At 40.3% G+C, this 15897-nt stretch overlaps 1 protein-coding gene across 23 annotated transcripts in view; it reads left to right on the forward strand.

Moving 5' to 3' along the window:
* Positions 1 to 15897, forward strand: part of FNBP1 (formin binding protein 1) — a 102752-nt gene that overhangs the window by 35577 nt on the left and 51278 nt on the right. For all 23 annotated transcript variants that reach the window (XM_042786563.1, XM_042786564.1, XM_042786567.1 and 20 more), the window contains exons 3-4: positions 1712 to 1768; positions 4314 to 4461. In XM_042786563.1, the coding sequence (XP_042642497.1) occupies positions 1712 to 1768; positions 4314 to 4461 (205 nt within the window). The remainder of the gene's footprint in view (positions 1 to 1711; positions 1769 to 4313; positions 4462 to 15897) is intronic.

The following is a 15897-nucleotide window of genomic DNA, read 5'->3' on the forward strand; positions in this document are numbered from 1 at the left end:
GTGTATTTTGAGTGTGTGTGAAAATGCCTTATTAGTGTAGCTTTCTGTGCATGTTTTCTTGTGGTTTTTCCTTTCCTTTTAAGCAGGTGTGTGGAGGGAGGCTTTCCCATGCCATATGAAGAGTGCTGTCAGACTTACTGTAATCATGCAGAACAGTTTGCAGAATTCTTCCCATGCTGGTGTTCTTTGGTTGAAGCTGCTATATGCAGAACTAGAGAGTAGTTCATTGCCACAGAGCCTGTGCTTTTCAGAGAAGGCAGAGACTGGAAAGGAGATGCTCATTTGGAACCCTTCCAGTAGGGATACTTAAATTTTGAGAAACACATGTTTGTCTGTGCAAATCTGCCAGGGTTCTGGCTACTACTATGTTTGGGCAGATGCTTCTTAATTCCTTAAGGAGAACAAAAAGAATAAGAAATGTGAGACAAGAGGCTCTGCTGCCTCCCTGGTTAGCAGTAAAAACAGTGTGCAACAGGGAGTGGGTTACACCTCCAAAAAAGCAGTTTCTTTTCAGCTGGATGCGTTCTGGGAGTCCTCCAAAGAGTATATAGCACAGATAGGTCAATGGAACTTGGTAGTCCTTCAGATGACAATTCTATCAATACCACTTGTCTGTTATTCTTAATTGCTGAAACAACCTTGTAAAGCTAAAACAAATGGCTTCCATTTCACAGTCGGGTAACAGAGGCTGCAGGAAGGCATATAGTAATAGGGCTGAGTTTAGAATAGAGGAGACCCCAACACTGAAAAAGCCTTAAAATTGCTAAGTAAGATTTGTCAGCTTTCTGGTTTGCATCGTTTAAAGGATGCATGGTGTTGTATCGTGCAATACACATCATAACATGAGCTTTAAGTATTAGCAAGGTGCCTTGGGTTTCAGGTGGCCAGCACACATTTATTAAACCCTTGATTTGCTTCTGGCCAAGGGCTTGCAGTCAGTGCTTTCAGGACAATGAGAGATATATAATAATTGTCAAATGTGCTAACAGTTACATTCAGATACCTTATTCAGGACATGATACCTTGAACAGCATCTCAGTATTTTAAAATCAAAACTTTAGTTGGATGTGGAGTAATGAGAGATGCAATCATCTGTGCTAATTGGGATAATCAAATTTCACATTTCTCCCAGCATCAGATGATAATCATAAAATGATCCCCCTTTTATCTCAGTGCAACTTCCCGTGGCTTTATGAAGAATATTCTTTTCCTTGGAAGCACCCTGCTGAAGGCGAGCAGATTTGCCTGGCCAGGAGTGTCATGTGCTGCAGCAAATCGCACTTCAATGGGCTGGTGACCTTGGGCTGTGGAGTAGCACCTGCTACTGGGTAGAGTTTGTAAAGCACGCCTGTGTAGCTAAGGACCAGTGTTCTTACTGTAAAAGGGTCTCTCCTTTAGGTCAGGTGAAGGACACTTGTGCATAAACAGAACGAGAACTCAGGTGTACTAACTGACCTTAATTTATGAAATTTGTGAGTTCAGAATCTGCTACTTTATCACAACTGTAGGGACTGAAGCCATGTGCAGCCTTTTGTTTTAACTGCTACTACAATGCAATCAAAGCCTAATTACAGTCATACTTCTGAAAAGGTGTCTAGTCACTGCAAATAAAAACTGAAGACCCACAGAATGTATGGGCATGCAGAGATTATCCACTTAACTTAAAGGAGATTTTAAATTTAATGTTATGTATGTGTATTTTTAATTTTAGGAATCTTTCAAAGAAATACCAACCCAAAAAGAACTCCAAAGAAGAGGAAGAATACAGGTACGTTCATGATCCACTGCTGGGTGAGCATGTGTTGATGGAGGAAGGGGGGAAGTTTGGGCTACCAACTAGAATTTGATTTGTAAACCAAAGATTTTAAAGTCAAGTGTAAGAGTATAGAAATCATAGATGCAGAAGCAGGCTTATATGGTAGATACTAAGGAGTGGATTTTCAGAGTTTGGATTTGGTCTGTAACTACTCTGTTCCCTTTGTTTGTTATGGTTTCTGGATGCCTGGTTTGGGGTTTTTTTGTTTTGTTTTGTTTTTCATGTACCTTAAAAACTTTAAGCCAGACTGTATGATCTTAGCTCTTTGAAGTGAATGACCAAACTCTTTACTTTCAAGAGGAACAGAAACATTTGTTAATTTTAGCATGAAACTTAAGCAGTCTCTGTAAGTATTAAATTACTCAAATGGACTGACAACACAGATTAGTCATTTACTAAAGGGATAATGTTACACCACCACAGAGAAATCAGTGGCTCTTGAGCAAGGTGAAGGATGTCGTTTGTACTCCCAGTATCCTGGGGTGAACCGACGCCTGACTTGCTGCTGTTGAAGGATGTTGCGTGGCTTCAGCTGTCTGGCTGATTCACGTATTCAGACTGTATCTCCCCGGTGCCGGGGCACTAATGCAGCGCTCACAGCGAGCGAGCGACTGCAGCGTCAAAGCACAGCTCCTTCACCGAGGGACGCTGCGGACGTGGATGCAGGTGATGATAGACCTTCCTGCCCTTAATGAGCTTACAGATATTCTTTAAAGAGAACTTTCTAGAGGAGGAGCTTTTCAACAGACAGGCTATACCAGGGCGAGAACCTTTTTCCTTAGAGCACTCTGAAGTTTCTCAGTGTCAGCGTTTTGTAAAGCATTGGCTTTGAATTAAGGCATCGCAGAGTCTGACCCTGCAGCCTTGTGTTGCAGGAGGCTGCTCTGCCTCTGGAGAGCCTGGCAGCAGACTCAAACCCCTGACCTTGAAATTTGAAACATTTCAAATGAGTTTGGATACGGATCCAATTGTACGATTGTATTAATTTAGATTTTTGGGTCAGACCCGCAAGCTGCTGTATGCAGCTGCTCTAGTGGCTTGTATTAACAGAGCTAACAGCCTTTTCATTTTCTTTTAAATTTATTTTTAGTAACATTGGTTTGGAAATCAGTTATTTATGCCATTGTTTCCAGAGATACTGATATTTGCACAAGGAAGCTTATGTTACCAGCACATCAGCTGTACCCGGGATTAGGAATAAATCTGCCTTTGGGTAGCTATACCATAAATGGGTATTTTGAGTTCACTACAACCTTTTTTGACACATCTTTCATTGCTGGAAAAGGATAGTGGAGTTAAATGATTCATGTGCTGTGGCACAGAAGATCCTGCATATCCTTTGCCCTTTTAAATAATAGTGTTCACCTCAATATAGTTTCCTCATGTCCCTAAACAATGTCTGGGGATTTGACATGCAACCATTGGGTGCCTTGCACACTACTTTGAGACAGCCTGTCTAAAAATGATCTGTTTTCAAGCTTGTTGTCAGTTTGTGGTTCTGTAGCTTTGATCGCCTGTCTCTTACAACTGAGATTTCTGTCAAGGCACCACAGCTTGACTGTGAATGTGACTGCTTGTACTGGACTACATTTTTTAGTCTCCTTTTTTTAGTTTTATTTTTTCTGTTCTTTTTTCTGATATATTTTTCATCCCTATTTGTACCACTCCCCTCTATTTCATCTAGATCTCTCCTTCTTTGCTTTGCTTTTTCACCTTTAGGTGATGTTGTCGGTGAAGACCGCTACCATTTAATAATAGTTTTTCTAGCATGTACAAGTGCAGTGCTTCAGAGCTGCTGTTTTCCAGCTGACCAGCACAGCCAGCTGGGGTATTTAAATGCAGCTCTGTTGGCTCTGTGCTGAATATGCTAGTGACATAATCTGCTGTTTTGAAATTGTGTGCACAGATGTTGGTTTCTTCCTTTCAATAACACATGGAATGTTGCATAGGAGATTATTTCATACAAAAAATAAACCTTGTGATGAAAGGTACAACACATGGTTAGTAAAATCCCTACCTTTTGGAAAACTTTATGAAGTATAACTGATTTAAATCAAATTTACACTATAAAAAGCTTTCATTTCTGCACTATGCTAGCCAAAAAGTTGGTTGCTTGGACAGGATTTTGCCAGGTAGAGTATACAGATGATTCTGTGCACTAAATTGTAGGACTTGAAAGAGTATAACTAGAAATGTTGGGGAATGGAAATTAGAATAGTGATGTCCCAGAACCGTGCTGATAAAAAACCTGGCATTCTACATTTGTGATATTTTAAGAGCCAATGTCAAACTGTCTAGATTGAGATAAATTTATCAGATGACTGTCAGTGCGTGGGATAACTTCCTTTTGAGAAATTCCTTCAAGTGAATCTGTGCTAATCCGTATTCAGTCTCACGTAGCAATACTAAATGCTGAAGAAGAATACAACCTCCCTTTGCAGTGTGTCTTTCTGAAAAGAAAGGGGCTAAAAGCAAAATGCATTTTTGTCCTCTGCAGGTACACATCAACTAGAGCCTTCCTAGCCACTTTAAATGAAATGAATGACTATGCCGGACAGCATGAGGTCATTTCAGAGAACATGACCTCTCTTATCACTGGAGAGTTAACACGCTATGTGCAGGAGCTGAAACAAGAGAGGAAATCGGTAATTGATCATTTTTTATTATTCACAATTACTTGCTATTTAGGACAGGTAATTAGTGGTAGAGGAGTTCCATATTAAGCAAAATGTAGTTATACTTAATAAACATGAGCTTTGCTAATGAGCCAAGCATTAAAAAAGTGGGTTACATACCCTGACCAGGTCACTGAACTATTTGAATCAAATGTTATAAAATCAGACAGCAATACCTTGAGGAGAATCCCTGCTAAAAAAGGTCAGAGACCCATCTGTGCCTAAGGCTCTGTTAGCCAAAAGCTTGCTTAGGGAAGAGTCCAGCAGCACTGTGCAAAGCCTGGCATAAACACAGAAACTGTATTACTGACACTGATTGAAAGAATTAGTAGGATCTTGGTTCAAATTCTATTGCTTCTCAGCCAGATCAGGTCAACAGAATTTTCTAAAAAATTATTCCAGTTAGAAATATGGGGTCTGTCTTGTTTTGTGATGGTGGGTGGGGAATCTGGTTTTTTGACCTGTTATCCTTCAAGACTGGTAGAATTATGAGCTTTACATTAGTACCCTATTTTAGCTTAGTATTTTAGGAACCTATGCTACAGTAAATGTTTGAAGCTGTTTAGTTTGCACGTCACCAGCTCTGAAAGGTTTATAGTTGTGATTTTTCTTCCTTGCCTTGAACCTTTTTATCCCTGGGATGAGTAGGCATAAAATAGCGAGTCTAAGCATTTTTGTTACAAATACTCATAACACAGGTATAAAATGACTAAATGAAGTGCAGTAAGGCAAGGGAGCATCAGGGCACTACATTTAATTTCCAAACTGTTGATCCATTATGGAAAATGCAAAGGTATTCTTGCTCAGTCCAGCAAAACACATTTATAAATAGTCCCGCTAAACGCTAAGCATGTGTTGAAGTGCTGAGCAGGACCAGAGTCCTGGAAATTACCATATTTTCCCAAGTATAGTATTAGGATGGTAAGTCTGTCAACAGAGGAATAGAATATATATACATACCTTTAATTTGCAGAATAGTGTGTAAACTTTCAGAAACATAATATTTTGGCAGCAACATGGAAGGATGTTTTACATACCGCTGTGATGAGAATGTTTTCTCAGCCATTTCCATGACCTTTTATTCAGCATGGACTCTGTACAATAAGCAAAGCAAAAAAAAAAAAAAAGCAGCATATTAGTATAGCATTTTTATGTCACTTCAAATGTTTTCACCTAATTTTTCAATTACATGGGCATATAAGGTGATTGGAATATCTATTGGACATTTTAAATGTGATGAAAGAGGATGTGCTATCTTTCTTGTAAAGAATATATGCAGTAACTGTATTGCTTTTTTGTTTTGTTTGTAGACTGCTCTATTAAGTATGGCTCAAATAATGGGTGAATGACAAGAAAATTATTTTAATACTGGCCGAGTGATAACAGCATGGAAACAGCAAAAAAAAAAAAAAAAAAAAAAAAAAAAAAAAAGAAATTATTACAGTGTAATTACCTGCTGTTGCTGATAATTCTTAGCCTTTAACATAAAACAATTGTCCGTCATGGTTGGTTGTTTTGTTCTTGTAACAAGAATATAAGCTACATGAATTATGAATCCATGTCTGATTCTTGTAGATTTCTCATTTATGAGCAAATGGTGTTGAAAAGGAAACTGCTTCCGCCCACAGGCATTTTTCATACATAGCCTCTCTCACTTCATACTGTAAAACATAAATGCATCAATCATGCTGGGATCTGCAGGAGGGGAAGGTGGTTGTGTGTAAATATCACAGAGGGTTCATGCTTTGGCAAAACCTTTTATGATACGAAATGATGAATGGCTTCGTATTTCCAGAAATTTTGCTGGCAGAGTTCTCGTGCTTGCGGCTTGCTATGTCATCAGCTGTTATGCTGCAAGTTCATAGAATCATTTAGGTTGGAAAAAACCCCTTAAGATCATCGAGTCCAACCATTAACCTAACACTACCAACTCCACCAAGTTTCTATAAGCTGTAAGAAAAAATGATCACTTCTGGGGCTACGGCTACACATAGAAATTGGGAGACCCACATTCTTGTCCACTGTCTTGTATAATTTGAATTAAGTCATTTGGGTGTCCAAATACCTGTAAAATGGTACACATTTCCAGTGAATTCCATATGACTGAGATAGATAAGCACCCTTGCTCTTTTTGTTGTGTTTTCCCACCTGGAAGGTGGAAGTGATACGCAGAGGTATCATAAGTAAAACTGTGTGAAAGATGAACTTGAGTATAGCAGGAAGTAGTCAGGCAAATACATCAGACTTCAGACCTGCTGTTTCCAAAGGAAACCCCTTTGATGTGCAATAGGAATTGTGCATTTAATAGTCATGGGGGATGAGGGTGGTGATCTTTAAATACGTAGGGTCTGATGCATGCCTGCATTACTCTTTCCATGCTCATTTAGATCTGTTGATTAAAGTGGAATTACAGCAGCAGATGATTGGGGTTGCACAATAATAAATCACACTTCTTTGGTTTTTTCCTTGACAAATACAAGCCCATAGCCAATGAGCACCGCAGAACCTGATAGTATATAAAGCCTTACATTGCTTTTATGCTGGGTAAAATTAATTAGGCATGCAGTTTTTACATACGTTGGATTTGTTTGACTATTGTGAAAGGTGTACTTGATGGCTGTCTATGTCATGTTTTCCCATATAAGATAGTTGCTAATGTTGAAAGTAAGGGAAAAAGTAGCTAATCAAAAAAAGGCAGGACAGTCTGGAGGTTGGACAAGTGGGATGATTTGAAAATTCACAGTGGTTTGGCACTGTTGTTCAAGACGGGCGCTGCCTCTTTCCTCCGGCCTGGTTTGGAGCTTAGGAGAGTTCTGGGTTACCTTTACGTTTTTACAGATCACATGCTTTGTTGCATGATGGGTTTTGATCATCAGAAAGAGGTAAGAGAAATCAGGCAAAAACTCTTTTTGTGAAAATTTAATATCTTCAGCTACAAAGGTCAGTCGGTGTGTTAAACTTCATCGCATTGTGCATTCCTCTCCTGTAGGATTGCCCTTGTCGATGTTATCACCGTACCAGATGAGTTGTTTTGCTCTCACAGTCACTGAAGTTAGGTGTACACCCTGCCTGCTTTTCATACACAGTGTGTGTGAGAGAGGGAGAACTCCTTGCGCTGTTTCAGTTCTTCCCAGCTGTCTAGTGAAGTGAAACTCTTTATAGTACGGTTCCTCACTTCAACTTCTCATTGTAGTCTCTGGATCTTAGTGTGTCCGTGCGCTCATGTAATTCTCATCTCTAGCAAGGCTCTTGTCAGCTTCTTCAAAGTTGAAATTTCAGTTCAGTGCTGCATGTGAAAGTCATGCCCCATCCACCTTCCTTTTGAGGTCATTGAAGCCAGATGCATGTGACTGAATTCCCCTTCACTGTGTGAAGATCTCCATCACCAAGCCACACAAATGAGTTGGGGATTGCCTCTTATAGTGATTCAGGGAAAGAACTTGCTTCTGTGGTCAATTCTTCATGGCACTCCAATTTCACCAAAAACTTACTTTGGCGTAGCTATGGAAGGTGTCGAGCTTGAGCTGGGGACCCTGCAGTATTACAAAATTGGGTCTTCATCCTGCTTGTCTATGACAAAAGAAAAGCACATCATCCCAGTTATGACAAGAGGGATGTTTGGACTTAACTTCACAAGCATCGACATGTAATACATTTGCAGGTTGGAAATGTACTCAAGAGTTCTTATACTTCCACCTACTGTGACTGTTGCTGATTGTGATAGTAGCTCCTAAGCAGGCCAGTTATTCTGCAAGAGGGAAAGATCGCCAGCATTTTGATTGCTTAGGTGAGGGAGTCTGCTTCTCCACATTTCTGTACCTGCCAAGTTGCTCAGCATGCTTTGTTCTATTAAAAAATAAAAATAAAAGCATCTAGACTCTTGGGGATTTCTGTTACCCTCTTTTTGGGTGACACCTAAGAGGACTTCTGAGCAAACATGTAGCCAGTGTGGCTTAAGCACGGAGAATTTCCTTTATTTCTTAAAGCTTCGTAGGAGATAGCTTGGTTTAGGTATTGTCTCAACTATGGCTAAGGAAAACCCTCAATACTGTAGTCTGGATGGAAATACAAGAATTAATTCCTGGGACAATACTGATTTAGATCTGTGATCACAAACTAGTTCTGACTCATGGTCTCCTCTGGCAACCACTACTCTGTGTAGCTGTTGCTCACGTTATCTTCACTAAAAATGTATTTGGGAGTCGTGAACTATCCTGCTTATTACTGCTGCTGCTTTCACCTCTACCTCCACCTCCCCTTGGGGATAGGCTGGCTCCGTACAATCAAACATGAAAGTCAAGTACAAGCCAAGAGCTTTGCTGCAGACTGAACTGGTGCAGCACTGGGATTCTGTGGTTGGGAGAGAATTTACCTGATGTCAATACATTCCATTTTGTGTTGGGATGGAAGGGGGATGGGGAATGAATACATCGTTATGGGTACTGTGAGGGCAAAAATGGTCTGGTTCTTTATGGTGGAACATGTGTGCCCTCCCTGTGTGTATTCATACAGGAGGTGTACATGTCAGAGGACTTTCTGTTTCTTGTAGGCTCTCAGGTGTTGATGAAAAGTAAATAATTGGAGGAATTCTGCCACATTCGTTCATTCTGAATAGTGCCCTGTTCTGCAAATAGACCTGTGGTTTTCAGCAGAATTTCTCATGGTGTAATGCACAGGGCAGGCGTGAGACAGGATGGCAGAATACAACCCTGTCAAGTGCACAGTGGATTTTTCCATCTTGTATTTTGGATGTGCCTCAAGGTCTACGTGTGTTTGGAGCACAGCTGTGCTTTGTGCTGCAGAGGCACAAAGAGACACTGCTGCCCTCCAGAAATGACAAACTAATGGCAAAGCAGGTAGTAGGAAGAGGAAGAGAGACAGTAAAAGGAAGTGATTTGCCAAACATCGAGCTTCAGGTTGATGAGATTCAAACTGAGCATCCCCCAGCTCTTGTTCCGTGACTAACCCACTTCCAGCTTACTGCCCGTGAATGGAGGTAGAAGTGTTTAGTTTTAATCTAAGGGTATAGAAATTAAACAGTAGTATGTTTAATAAACAGTTATATTGCCAAGTAGAAGCTTTGCAGGATCTATTTATGAACAAAAAGAAAACTCTGGGCATTTATGGGAGATGGTTGTGCTTGATTAAAGACACTGCACAAGAATTCAACTCTACATACTCATCCTCTCTTCCTTATAAGATATTTCAGCTGTATTTCATTAAGTTAAATTGTACCAGTAGAGTGTTAAGTAGTAGCTGTATGAAATTAAAGAATGCAGAAAATTATTCAGGAAAGATCATAATAGATGTTGTATATTCTCACTGAGTGTTGGTTTCCCCCCAACCTATGGCACAAATGTAGTGAAACTGTGTTAAATAGTTGTATATTTCTGATAGTGCTGTGAAGGATTGTTCTGGGATGGAAAAAAAAGATATAATGTGACCTTTGAATTTAATTTGGAGTTAAAGTTAAGACCACTGAACTTAATATCCCAGTTTTGAATGGGTACATTGACCTAGGAAATAATAATTCAAATCAGTAAATTGGCCTCTGTTTACTTCATTAAGGATACTGATTGGGAAACAAAATATGGTTACAAACAAATGTAGTTACATTATGTGTCAATTAGCCTGAATATTGCACTGCAGAGCAACAGCCTGTTAGAGGGATGAGATGAGAGATGTTTTCTGTCAACAGTAACATTTCCTGCTCAGTGCATGACTCTGAAATGCCTGAGGGTGAGAGAGGTTGAGCATCAGCCATGTATGTATTTTTCCCTTTGTGCTCTATCCAGACAGCCACATAAATTGGCCTAAAATGAAAGAGCAACAATAAAGCCATGCTAGTAGAGCATGACTTAAACATGTGCTAATGCAGTTTATCCAGGGCCTCTGGTACATGATACATGTGGGCATGTTTAGCCGGCATTTTAGTTAACATTCAATATTTTATAGATCTGATGCAGGTCTTAATACTTGTGTGTGGCTATACACATACATGAAAGCTATATGGAAACAGCTAAAAGGTTGCAGCTATTAAAAGAAAGAAAAAGATTTTATTTTTTGACTGTTTGAGGCATTAACCTGTACATCTTATAGTTTTCTTATCACTGCAAGAGTTGTACAGGATTTTCACAGACCATTTCTATGGAGGGAGGAGACATTCAGTTGAGATGGCACCTCGTGGTTGTGGATCAGTGGAAGAGTAACTTTGATAAGACTGGGAACTAGAAGAGGTGGAAGCTAGAGTAGCATGCTGCTTTATTCTTGCTGAAGGATTTAACAACACAAACACAAATCTTTCCTTCATACCTTAGTTTTTCAGTTGTAATGTTGGATCTCCCTTTGAAAAACCCATAGGTTTGCTCTCATAGAGCTCTTTGGCACAACTGGGCTTTTAAGGACATGACTAGCCCCCGAGGATGGATTTGAGAGTGGGGGACATGATCTCCAAACGACCTGTCATACCTGTGTGTGCTCACTGAGTCCAGGTCCTCCTGGCCTGCTGCCGTGAAGCCAGATGGTTTGGCAGGACCACTCAAAGAGTTGGCCAGCGTGGCAGAGTGCTCTCGAGGATCCCCGTGGCTTCGCTCCCCTGGAGTTGTGCTGCTGAGCCGGAGGAGCGCAGTGCTGCTCTGCTGGGGGGGGAGCACAATGCACCGCTGCCTCTGTGCCCGAGAAGTTACTCAGTTCTGAGTTACGATTCGCAGTATAAGGACTTAATCTGTCATACGTAGCACGAAACAACAAGTTACCACAAATATTACTGCCACAGTGTCTTTAGGTTTATGCTAATCACCGTCCTTCTGTTGTCACACCTCCCAGTAGGTGTGAGCAGCTAGTTCTGGTTCTCCGGTGCAGCTGACCTGGTCTTTGTCTGAAGCCTGAGAAACTTTGGTCTTAGTGGTCTGTAACTGAAATTCCTTTGGAATGCACTGCTTCAGGAGGAGACAGTTCAAGCTGAATTAACATCAACCTTGAACAGATATTTGTATAACCTGTTTCAGGTTTGACCTTGTTGATAGGTACATGTTAAGAATAGAGTTCACATGGAAGGTTGCAGAGGAGAACAGGGTCATGCCATGATATTAAGAAGTAGCACTGATGAACGTATGTGAAGTCATGTGTTCCATGTCAGCATTCACAGGACTGTTTTATGCTACTCTTACTACAAATGAGAGCGATAAGGCCTCAAGAGCATGTTGCTATTTGTGGAAACAAAGATTTCTTCTGAGGAGACAGTTTCCTGTCTTTGCAGCCAGGAAAAGAAAAACATTTGACAAGGCTTTTTGCAAATTGAGATGAGAAAATTGAGGAAAAAAGTATGTTCTCTAATTTCAGTCTCTGGTATGCTTTAATCACTGGCCATTGTTTTAAGAATCGCTTGTTACAAAAATGGAGATGGAATTTGAATTGGAAGAGGAAGTACTGTGTTGTTGGAGACAGTGTTTATATTGCCTATCAATATAAGCTGAGGGTGCCAGTTACAGAAGTCAAAGGTAACTGTTTTCTCAGTGTGTTATGTAGTTTGAAAACAGAAAACAAAATGAAGCAGCTTTGTCATGTATATCTTCTTTGAAAATTCTCAAATAGGATGTTGTCAAATGAACCATATGCTATGCATATAAATTAAGATTATTTTTCTGTTTCTAATATAAACAGACTGTACATGTGTAAATCCTAAATTTAACCATGTAATCAATTACTGTTTACTTCCTTAAGAAAAACAAGGCTGTCTTGTTACAGCCTTTCTTGAAATGTTTCACATGGTTGTTTTTTGATACAGCATAAGCAGCCCAGCTTTCATGCTGGTAGCCTACATGTTTCAGGCGATTCTTTCATTTAAAACTGCCCAGGAATTCCTCAGCAAAATTATTGGACTGGATTGTCATTCATAAGATGTATTTAACTACTTGCTTTTCTACTACTCCTTTCAAAAGGTCAAAAAGAAGATAAGAAGCATCTTCTGACAAGCTTTTATTGTCTGTTCTGTGAGCTGTGTGGCTATGTAAACCCTCTTGCATACCAAGAAAGTTTTGCAGAAATATCCCACTGCTACTTATTGTAATAGTGTTGGCAGTAACAGGCGCTGTATTGTAGGTAGTTCGCTCGCTGCTCCCAGTGTTGTGATCAACATGGGTGAAATCTGAGCCTAACAAAAGTCAATGAGAGTTTTGTCTTTGATTGCGCAGCAGCCAGGATTTCTCCCCAGCTGTTACAAACACAGTGAGCACGGTAATGAGGGGAGCACACCGATTGGTATAACTTGATTTAAAGAGGAAAAAACTCACACATACAGTGTGTCTTTATGTGGATTTCCTGCTCTTCTGAAAACTCTTCTTCCTTTACTGTAGCTGAGTATTCCTTGAGCTGGGAGTTTTTAGAATATAACAAAAGCTTTTAAAAAAGTGGACCTACTCCCCAGTCTCCATATAAGCAACTTAATATTGTGCTGAAAATATCTCATGTCTTAACAACTCTCATGAGATCACCTAAAACCTAGATTATTGTGTTTTACCCTGTGAGTGTAGAATGGATGGAGACATCCAGTCAAAACATGGCCAGTTACGGATTGTGCAGAGCACCCTGCCACATCCTAACTGCGTGTGCTTCAACACGCAGGGAAAAAGGACACTCATGGTGACGTGGGCAGTATGGTTTGAGTTTGGGTAATGCTGCTATGTTTTAAGGTACTTAGTAGGTCTAATGCTTGGATAAAATACTTTTCAGGGAAATGTTAAAGTTGGCATGGTGATTGCTAGCCTAAGACTCCAAAGTATAGATTTAAAAAGTGATTTAGGGAGGTTGAGTAAGGAACACTAATACCACCAAAACTTTCACTTTGCTCTGTTTTTAATGCGTTCTCTGAATGCTGTGGGTATGGTTGACAAGTCTGGAGGAAATCATGGCATGTGAACAACAAGCACTGCTGCTGCAGATGTCTTAGTGGCATGCTTGAAGCGTGATTCATTAATTCGGTATCTTGCTTGTAATCAGAATTTTTTTAAAGAGAAGGCCTGATTAGGGTGAATTAGTTTGAGCATTTGGTTTTGGGGAAAAAAAGGAACATTCTATATTGCATCAACCACTCTAAATTTATCACTGTGTGCTGCTGAAATGTGTATGACTAAGAATGGTAGTTTTCCGTGTGATTTTCTAAATCGTTTATTGTGTTCCCATTTGCTGAATCATCACATATAGAATAACCAGGTATTAAATTCTGTTTGTTTTTTTTTTTTCCTGTAAATCAGAAGTTATATCTTGAAACTTTTTCAAGGAAGAGTTGATCTTAAAGTTATTTTTGCTAATTAAAAAAAAAAAAAAAAAGCTAAGACATTTGCTGTTTAAGAAGATTGTAAAGTAAAGGAAATGAGTTTGCGGAAGTTGAAGATAGTACAGGGTTTGAGGAAGCTGGAGGCTTCACGTATGACTTTGAGCAGATCACTTAACCATATTGTCTCAATTTTCTTGCTCATAAAACGGGGTCAGTGAAGAGATACAGACAGTTGGAAGGTCCCACTTAGTTGCTTTATATAAAAGTGAATTTTTTGAAGGTAGAAATCATCCTTAGAGGGCAAAAGATTTGCAAAAGCAGGTGGCTCTCAATACATACTACATCTCTGTAGCTTTATGTCTCATAACAAGGATATATATGGGATAACACAATAAGAATTGGGTGTAATAAATATGTTTAGAAAATGGTTGAATTAAAAAAGACAATATTGCACTGAAATCTCCAAAATGTGATGCACCTGTACTTATCAGACTGTCACTTGACATCAGTTCCTTGGTTTCACTATTTAATAATTCTTAGTAATGCCCATTTTACATGTCAGTACTCTGTTTCTGTAAAAGAGCTTCTCAGGAAAAAAAAAAAAGGGGGGGGGGGAGGGTGTCAAAATGTAGCAAAATCTGAACAAGATGTAGCCATACTGCTCAGGCTTACTGCTTCTGTCATCAGTACTTCCAGCAGCTTGTGGAGTTTATTTTGCAGACAAGGTTTGGGATGACTTGAGCAAAATTAATTCCATTATTGATTAACTACAAAATGGTTTAAAAATATAATCTCAGGGGTAGCCCTGTTATCTGATATGCTCTTGATTCCAAGTTCATCCTTCAGCCCCTATAGACAATTGTGTTCTGTTAAATTAACCTGGTGTGTTGTTTTCCTACGGTTTGCGGGTCATTGACAGTGTTGGGTTTCACGCAGGCCAACTGTTCCCAAATCAAGTCCCTTCTGCACTCCAGCAAAGTTGGAGCCAGTGAAGGGGGGAGCACACGGGCAAAGGCTGGTGGAGGCAGGAAACGCAGTATGAAGACAGCCAAGTAATTTTACTTGCAGCTTCACAGTTAAAAGATTTTTCGCGAATTCCATGCTCGCTAGCAAAATGTTGAAAAATGCAGTGTTAAATTACAATTGTTCCTTGGGACTGTTTTTGTTGCTCCTTGGAACTGTTTTCCTAAACCCTGATTGCAAAAGCAAGCCTGAAACGAGGAGCAGAGTGTTTCAAAGCCCCCTGGCAACGAAGATGCAGTATCTGTCACATGCAGAGTTGAAAGGAAATGAGGATCTACAAAAGGAACCGAAATCGCCTTGGAGCCTTTCCCCACCGCCCCAACAGTTTCACAGTTATGTCTGGGGTTTTTTAATGTCATAATGTGGTGACTGAGTTTTTGGAGAAGCCTAACATGGGAGGTGGGGGTCTGAACCACCCAAGTACTGTCAGGGCTCATGGCAAAGTGTCCCTCCCCGGCGGCGGCAGTGCCAGGCTGTCAGCTGCGCTCCCGGCCCGGCTGCTGCACGTTCTCCCGCCTCGGTGGGCAGGAGCAGAGCCAGAGCTGAGCACGGCACATGCCCAGGACTAAAAGCATTACTGACATTGGGCCTCTCTTCTTTGCTTTGAGAATTTTTGTGCGGAGCTGTACGCTATCCAGAAAGTTAAAGCTACAGAGTGTCTCTATGATTTTTAAGGCAATACAAGTTTATTGGACATGAGTGATGGAGAATGGCTGTTCTGGGGCTTTTTACTGGAGTGTCTGGTGGAACCAGAAAGGCAGCTAGGAAATGTCACTAGCATGTTTGCTCCAGAAACCTGCCTCTCCAACAGAGGAAAATACCAGTTGCTTTAGTGGAAGACGCAGGAAACCGACTATCTGCCAATGATAAAGTGCTTGCAGGCACATTTTTCTAACTTTGGCGGTTTGTGGCAGGCTACTGTTCTGAAGTTGGAGCTTTTCCACCCTAACAGATTGTTGATATCGTGTTGCTTAAGATATATCTAATGTCTGATTATGCACGGGCCTTAGAATGCATGAGTTCTCGTGAGTTGCAGTGGGATTATCTGGCAATATCAGACCTTTTATTTTTCAAGTTTACTATGTGAAACAATACCTGTATTTGAGTAA

This window comes from Tyto alba, unplaced genomic scaffold, assembly GCF_018691265.1.
Source record: "Tyto alba isolate M040663 unplaced genomic scaffold, T.alba_DEE_v4.0 Super-Scaffold_11, whole genome shotgun sequence".
Taxonomy (NCBI): domain Eukaryota; kingdom Metazoa; phylum Chordata; class Aves; order Strigiformes; family Tytonidae; genus Tyto; species Tyto alba.